The sequence below is a fragment of the Camelina sativa genome, chromosome 10 (genome assembly GCF_000633955.1).
Source record: "Camelina sativa cultivar DH55 chromosome 10, Cs, whole genome shotgun sequence".
Classification (NCBI taxonomy): domain Eukaryota; kingdom Viridiplantae; phylum Streptophyta; class Magnoliopsida; order Brassicales; family Brassicaceae; genus Camelina; species Camelina sativa.
In genome coordinates, this window is record NC_025694.1 from 17235127 (window position 1) to 17243740 (window position 8614).

The 8614-nt window shown below is 35.7% G+C and overlaps 2 protein-coding genes across 3 annotated transcripts in view; both read right to left on the reverse strand.

Annotated features, from left to right (window-relative positions):
• On the reverse strand, positions 3758–8581 carry LOC104719186 (adenine DNA glycosylase-like). Of its 2 annotated transcripts, none has more exons than XM_010437051.2 (9): positions 8439–8581; positions 8106–8334; positions 7076–8009; positions 5854–5913; positions 5641–5760; positions 5459–5556; positions 4843–5372; positions 4626–4732; positions 3758–4439 (listed from the first exon to the last, which is right to left on the reverse strand). In XM_010437051.2, exons 3-9 carry the CDS (start codon positions 7541–7543, stop codon positions 4344–4346), a joined length of 1479 nt encoding a protein of 492 aa, XP_010435353.1. In that variant the 5' UTR covers positions 7544–8009; positions 8106–8334; positions 8439–8581; the 3' UTR covers positions 3758–4343. The 2 variants fall into 2 exon arrangements, with proteins under 2 accessions (XP_010435353.1, XP_010435354.1); XM_010437052.2 differs by having other exon boundaries at positions 3760–4439; positions 4626–4723.
• LOC104719188 (homeobox-DDT domain protein RLT3-like) overlaps positions 7959–8614 on the reverse strand; it is a gene marked incomplete at its 5' end in the record, with an annotated part of 6108 nt that continues 5452 nt past the window's right edge. The window contains 3 exon segments of the mRNA XM_019230753.1: positions 7959–8009; positions 8191–8334; positions 8439–8527. Coding sequence (XP_019086298.1) covers positions 7959–8009; positions 8191–8334; positions 8439–8527 — 284 coding nt within the window.

An 8614-nucleotide genomic window follows, 5' to 3' on the forward strand; every position in this document is an offset into this window, starting at 1 on the left:
TATTTACACTGTTATTTTGTTACAGAGAGAAGATGAGCAAGGTGAAGCCTCAACTCCAAGAGTAAGTCATTAAGATCTCGTCTTCATTACCTTTATATACTTAATAAATTGGCTAAATGCGATTTTCATTTTGGTAGAGTGTTAACAAATCAGTACCATCAAAGTGTTTGTTGATTGATTGGACTGGAACTGAGGAAACTGTCGCTGAGGGCCGACTACTTTCAGCTGATCCTGAGGAGTATGTTAATGAAATTCCATTAGGACCTGACTCTGTGAAAGTGTTGGTTGAATCTGCCATCATCCCAAAGGCATGTCTTTGGAGACCTACAACAGAAATAGGATCAATAGAGGAGGCTGTTGGTCATATAACTGCATGGAATGCAGCTGGTTGTGTTGATGCAGACAAAGAAGTCAGTGAAGACGACTATGTGCCAAAGGTACTTAAATTTTTCCTTCTTTTGACTTAATCTTGAAATTTTGATGGTCATAACATTGGTATTAGTTTATTGATAATGAATTGTTGCCTATGAGACTATGTTGTTAATGTTATTGTGTTTCACAGAGCCCATACTTAAGTTCGAAGAACAGATGCACACTGATGGGTTTGGGTAAAAATTATGACAAACCTGTTGCTGAAGGACGTTGTCAGTCAAGAGACCCTCAGGCTATGGTTAATGGTATTCCTATTGGACCAAATGCAGTGAAAGTTTATGTGGATGTAGTACTATTACCTCTTGCATTCCCATGGATACCTACACAGGATGTGAAAAGGATGGAGCAAACATTACATTCTTTCGTAGCTTGGCCTGCCAATAGAGTGGAGAATGAAACAAAAATAGAAGTATCTATTCAGAAATATTCACAAGGTCGGAAGTCTCCAGAAATAGTATTTCCAAGAGTAAATCAACAACAGTTCCTTCACCTTCTCTTGGGAAATCTCCAGAAACTCCAAAGACATCTGCAGCAGGTCCAATTGCTACTTCTGAAACATCTCAATCAACTCCAAAAGCTCCTGCAAAGAAAACTAAACAATCTACAATGGTAATTTCCTTGAACTCTAGCTATACATATTTTTTTTTGAACTGTTGTTGAGTATTGCTTGGTGAAACTCTAGAATATTATGTCGTATTAGTTAGTTATTTTGTTATGTGGTTTTCTCAACTCCGCAACGGAATATCGTGAAGGATAATAAGAAAGGCAAGCTCATGGATATAACTGGTAGTAACCGAGTTGTTGCTGAAGGACGATGGACATCAAATGATCCATGTGTTAATGTCCATTATGTACTCTTGGGTCCAGATGCAGTTCGAGTTTGGGTAGATGTTGTGAAGATCAAAAGTGCAGCAGTGTGGAGGACAAGTTCTGAAATTGAGACTATGGATAATGCGCTTGGTACTTCTATTGCATGGCCAGAGGAAAAAGTTGTTATGTGCTCCCAGGATTGAAGTCATGTAGAGCTACCCAAGTTGTTCATCTCCTTTTCATTAGACTTTAATTATCTTGAATGTTTGAGACATGGTTTTTAAGTTTATGTATGAGTTTGAACTTGGTTTGTGAAGATATTTAAGTATTTTGTACGAATGATTTATGCAATTTGCAATACAATAGAAATATTTATAATTAAATTACAATATTGTATTGATTAATATTTTAATATTGAAATGCACAAATAAACGTTATAATACAATCTTGTACTGCATAAACAAAACGCTATTGTAAAGTATAAAATAGCAGTAATTTATTGTCATTACTAAGTTTATAATTGCATACAATGCAGAACTTGGATGACTGATGTTGGGACCAAGAACCCCTCTAGGTTCGGCTCAACATTTATTAAGTGTATCGAAAGTGGTGGGGTCCACTATGCAACATTTGTCGAGAAAGCTCAAGACCTCAACAGAGAGAAAGATCAGTTTGGCGTAAGTCGGCTCAGGGACTCGTAGAAGTTCGGGTATCCGAACCAACAAATACGAGCAATAACGATACATTGTATAGACGTATAGTGTTCAAAAATAAAAAGGAAATCTAATATTGCAAAAGAATTTGACATTAGATTTGGATCTGCATCTACATAAGATGTTATATTTACAAGACAAATTTAAGCTAATTTACTTAAAAATATTAAATGAGGTTAAGTGTATATTTATAAACTAATTTTAAAACATTTAGAACAATTTGATTTGGATTTGGATTCGGCTTTAGCTTGAGTTATTTTATAGATATAATTTAGTTGTATTTATTTTGGAATGGAAACCCTGTCTCATCACATCCCGTATATGTAATAAATTTATGTCTTACAATTGTTTTTTTTTTAAATAATTACCCATTTGCCAATTGTTCCTTTTATTCCATATTCGAGATTCTTTGCTTTTTCATTTGTTTATATATATATTTATTTATTGAAATGATGGAATACAATGCTGATGTGTCATCGTGAGAGAGCTCGAAGCACAATAAAACAAATATGGTAACCTCATTAGTTAATATTAATTAAATACATGCCATTATAGATTTTAATTGAAATTCAGTGAATAAATTTAATTTGAATCTATATTGCACTTATTTTTAAAAACAACAAATAAATTTCTTTAAAAAAGAAATAATAATTACTCATGTTTTCTTAAAATAAAGTCTATACAAATTTAGATTACATAATTGTTGATTGTTAATAGTAAAAAAAATTTAGTTAAATAATTTGTTTTATATAAACGAATTTTAGATTTCAAATAATAATTTTAATTATAATAATTTTATTTGAATCGATTTATTCCGCATATAGTGCGGGTTGTTACCTAGTTCGATGTTATTTGTGAAGGTAGTCGAGGAAGAATTATCGGCTACTAAAAATTTGAATTTAGTTATTAGATATTAATAAGAATTTTAGTATTATATAAATATGACCAAAATTTGTACAAGTATCCACCACGACCAACTTGCGTCCAATTGGTGGACTTGTAGACTGCAACGACTACTCCATTAATAGTTTTAATGGATTCTATTATAATATTATGATACCCAGTATAATACTATGATACCCAGCAACCGAAGGTCTACAATGAGGTGGATACCTATATGTTTCCTAAATTTTTTTCCTAGTAGTGAACATATGGATTGTTACAAGGATAGTTGTCCACATAACCCTGAACGTTTACTCTTTTCATTCTGTTGGCCATATATGGATGAACAAAACACAAGTAACAACAGAAAAAAGGTTAATATACTCATTAATTCGATGGCTATAATCATGTTTCAGTTGTATCATTTTGAGTATAAGTTATATCTTTGTCACGAAACTAACTGCCCCTGGAGATACTTCTCGTGGATATTTCGCTCCGCTCACTAAGCATGGTAGGACCTTTGAATCTTCAGAAATTTGCTACTGGGAGGTAATATCATTGTGCTTTTCCATAACTTGTTTTGTGTGCGTCAAAGTTTCAAGCCTAATCAGGTTTTTGCTAATTTGTTTGTAGGTAGAAACCTTCTGTCATGTGGAATCAAATTATTAGAAATGTTTTAATTAGTTTATAAATATACACTTAACCTCATTTAATATTTTCAAGTAAAATCTTAAATTTGTCTTGTAAATATAACCTCGTATGTAGATGCGGATCCAAATCTAATGTCAAATTCTTTTTTGCAATATCAGATTTTCTTTTTCTTTATGAACTATATACATTTATACAGTATATATACAATAACACAAATGCATGATTTTGATTCTCATGGTTTTTTATCTTTTCCAAAGGTATGTACATTATGTCATTTTCTTGGTCCGATCCTTAAAGAGTTTTCGTTCAAGTACTTTTATTACATGACCAGCACCATGCGGTCCTCTTGACTGCTTTTTGTTGTTTCCAGATTTTTCCCCCAAATTATGTTCAGATGAGGCTACCTGTTGTTTTGCATCCGAGGAATTCTTCTCCAGAGTCTATGAAAGAAACTTTTTAAGTGTGTGAACTGTAAAAGTTGGTTTGAACATCAAATTGAGATTTCGGCGGATGGCAGCGGCTGATGAAGCTTCTTCTCCACGCGACCATATGAATCCAACGGCCGGAGTCGTTTATGGGCTGAAGTGGACCTTAACAATACAAATCCTATGAGTCTTATAGACAAGTCCGTCACTGTAGAGATATATATGAAGGCGGAGGGAGAGACACACCATTTACATAATCAACCCCTGGAGAGATCATCAAGTCACTTTACTAAGCATAAAGAACCAATTGTTCAATTTTAAACCAAGACCACATGTGTTTTTGGTTAAAACTAAGCAATACCTTAGTATCCGAATGCTACAACAATAAATATAGAAGCTAAGCAACAAATAGAAAAGTGTAAGAAGAAGATCATGAGATTCTTCGTTTCCTCGATATGGCTGCTCTATTTGATGAGTCAGGAGCAACAGATGAACCTTGCTTGTGAGCTTCAACCATTGAATACACCTGTACCTCCATCAACATATACACACTTTTAACACATGGAGTTCTCGAATCAAACAATCATGAATTACCCTGAGAACGACCTTATCAATTTTGGGAAGCTCAAATATCATTCTCTATTGCAAAAGTTGTTCCTTTTAAAATCCAGAGAAAGTCCTTTTATATTGTTTGAAGACGAAAAGGTGATACCTTTCTAACAGCCGATGTCAGTCCCATGGTAGAAAGAGCATCACTGCCCACACACTTCCATGTCAGAGTGTGATTTGCCTGATCTTTGAACAGATCATCTGTTCCACCTCATGACACAGAGAAGAGAGTAATTTCTTGTTAATATTTCTGACTATAGTTATGTCCATGTCCATGTAAAAGAGAGACCGAGAAAGAAAGAAATAGATAGCGGTCAAACCTGTCAGTTGTACAACTAATAGCTCCACATACACTTTTCGACGTATGTGTGTGAAAATGTGGACGAATTCTCCAAGTTCTTTTCTCGAAACTATAGTGCATGTTTTCTTGGGTTCTACTTGAAATGCGTCCTTAAGGTAGAGGTTGATCGCGTTCCTCCTTGTTGCCAAACCAGCTTCCTTATCCAATATAACAGATGGGAACTCCCAAAGACCAGCAAGCAGACCCTCTTCAGGTCTCTTTACAAGAACAAATCTACCTCCTGATTGGTTTCTCTCCAGGTTCAGTATTTCCAAAACACATACGGAACAAAAGTCGCACCTTGGCTTGGCCTTGACCACTTTTGTAGGATAATTTGTCACGGAAATGGTTCTGTTCTCCAGGGAAAGTGAATATGCACGGCATTGGCTGGAAACAGGACAAGAAGAGCAACTTGGCTTTGAAACAGTACATAGAGTAGCACCAAGCTCCATCAGAGATTGGTTGAAATCTCCAGGACGTGAAGGATCCACTAGCTGGGCAGCTAGTTTCCTGACAAAGAGAAATTACTTATTTATCCTCTCTTTTATTATTGTCTCAATAGTAAGACATCCGAGAAAATGCAAAAAAATTTTCACCAGAAATTCCTAGCTGTAAGCCGGTCTTTTGGATTAGCTGAGATGGCCTTTAGTCTGGCAAGTACTCTTATCAAGTTTCCATCAACAACAGGTACCGCCTGGAACAGAATAAGTGCCAAAAGATGTAAAGATAGTTACTTAATGTCTTACATATATGACTGAAAAAAATAAAACTGACTAACCTCATTGAAAGCAATAGAGGCAATTGCTCCGGCTGTGTACTCTCCTATTCCTTTAACTTTCATCAAGCTAGACACTTGATTAGGAAAACCATCCTTCCCTGCAACAACCATCTTCGCTCCCTAGGAGAATCAAGAGAAAGAAGAAAGCATTACAATGATATACAGTGAACGTATCAACTAGTGTCAAACCCCAAATTGCAGTAGTGTATTCACCTCTAAAAGAAAACGCCCCCGCCGATAGTACCCCAAACCTGCCCACATTTCGTTTACCTCCTGCAGCGGGAAGAACTCAATTTTCTTAGCAGCAAAATCACATTTTTTCTCATTCCCCCTGAAGAAAAACAAATCCCAGTGGTGTGGCATTTGAAGCTAGAGGCTAATAGAGTACTCATTTCCCTACTAACAATGAGAAAATGTACAGCAAACTGAAGAAGATTAAAGCCTTTACTTCCCAGTTATTACACATCAAACAGGATTCTCTAACAACGTCTTTACCAAAGACACAACCACATAGGATATCAAATGGGGCATTTGTAGGGTATATTCTCAATTTCCCACATAGTTAGATTAAGGAAGAGGACACTCTTTACCAAAAGGAGCCAATTTGTCGGAAAAAAAAAGACAAGTACAACATAACACAAAGAAAGAAAGCTCTTAATATAATCTGTTCTCATACTCCTGAAAACACAAATTCAAAATGGTGTGGCGTTAACTTATATACAGACCTCCCATTTGAGACTAATAGATTTCTCTCTGCCCTACTAATGACAGGCAAATGTATAGCATAAAAAACATTTAAAAAAAAAAAAAAAAAAAAAAAGCCTTTACTTACCAGTTAATGCACATAAGTATTCAGATGTAGAGTTTCTTGTCAGATTCCCACATAGTAAGACTGAAAAAACACACACTCACACATTCTTTGCAAAGTAGCTCATTTGCTAAAACAGTGACAAACAACATAACCCAATAAGATCTAATAACGATAGGACCATGCAAAGCACACAACAACCTATACTAAGGAGCCCAAAAAGATGAAGCTTTACTTCCCAACTGATGCATATAAGAATTCATATTGTTTAAAGTTTAATCCCAGTTTCCCACATAGACAATAAAAAACACATAACACCCAATACTAAGGAGCACATCTGCCAAAACAATGACAAGAAACATGAGAAAATTAAGCTGATTCTTCATCTAATGGTGAAAGAAAAATGCAGGGCAATACCAAAAAAAGATGAAGTCTTTAGTTCCCAGTAATGCACAAGGATTCAAATAGGACACTTGTAGGGTTTTTATAGCCAATTTCACACATAGTGACAATGAAACACAGAGAAACTCTTAACAAATGAGCCAATTTGCCAAAACCCAAGAAAAGAGAAACTCTTTCTTCATCTAATCGATTCTCTCAAATTGACAGAAGAAGAGAAGAATTTACCTCAAGGGAAGCTTGAGCAAGGTCATAAATGGTTGGCCATTTATGCATCCAACGTTTGTAATACTCCAAAACAGTCTGAACCCTAGTTTGCTGCAGCATAATCTCCGATACCCAAACCTCATAAGCTCTTCTCTCCTTTTCACTTTCATCCTTTCTCTTCCTCCATGGAAGATCTCTCTTATTCGCATCGTACCAGTCAAGTAAAGACATTCTGATTTTTTGAGTTTCTTTGTCGCTAAAGAGATCCTCTATATCTCCTCCAATCGCTTCTTCTTCTTCTTCTGCTTTTTTCTCTCGGCGCTTTCTCTTGAGTTTCTCGCCAGGAGCAGAAGATTGAGACATCGTTTTGGTCCTCAAGCTCGAAGCTTTGCAATGAAAACTTGGAATTGTCTTTGGATTTTGTCTCTTTGAAGCGACCGTTGATCTTTCAAATGTAGGGTTTCGAGCCACGCGAAGAAGACAAGCCATTCAATAAGAATGTGGACTAAATCAACACTTCCATTATATCATTAGCGAAATTAGCAATTTCGCTACTTTTGTGGGACGATTTATGCAAAAGAACACTACTTAAGGGATACAATATAATATAATATGTAATTTGTATTTTGTATTTTGAAGGATGGAACTGAAAGATCATTTCGAAATCTTCGAACATAACATTAAATAATCTTTCTTTTTACCCCATACAAAAAAAAACAAAAGAAGATTTTGGCAATCAAACTCAAAACTGAATGTGGACCCTGCTACTATCTATTATCTAAATTGTCTATACATATTTTTATCTCAAGTCACTTGGATTGTAGAATTTTCCAATGTTATTGGATAATGCAGGGAACAAAACGCTACTTCTCTGTACAATCTTCTTCCTCTATTCTATCGCGCCTTACATGATGTCCAGATCAGAGCTACAACTCCCTCCTAGAGGCTCGCCTACCTGGAATATTGAGTAATTCACACAAGTGAGGAACTCAACTCATCCCAAAACATTATCAAAGTTCAGAGTCAGTCTACCAGAACATGAAAATCATACTTGTATTTCTGGTTCTGCACGACAGTTGATTCCTTTCTGGTTGAGCTTTTTCCACATAGGGAGCAATCAAGGTATCCAGTTTTACCAACCATAGAGCCATCGCAGAAGTTGTTTGCGGCATCGAAGGGTAGCAACTTATAGTTTCTCCCAATAAAGCATTAGAATGCCCTTGATCACTAGAGTGCCATAGCCAATCTTCATTGATTGCCCCAACAAAGTCACCAATTACCTTCAGTAATTGCACATAATTAAATAAGATCCAATTAGAGGACAGTCAATTTGAACAAGAATATGGTGCCACAGAGAAAAGAAGCTTATATAATAGAATGAAACCTGCGTCATTTCAGACACGGTTGAGCTTCGCCGAAGTCTTTTGGCCCATAACCTATGAGCTGACTTTCTCCATGCACCAATCAAGGCATCTTCAGGCATAGCAGACTGCAAAATGTTTCAGCACACAAAATATAACGGAGGCATCTCTTAAAAAGTAAATATTTGAGCATTTAGAC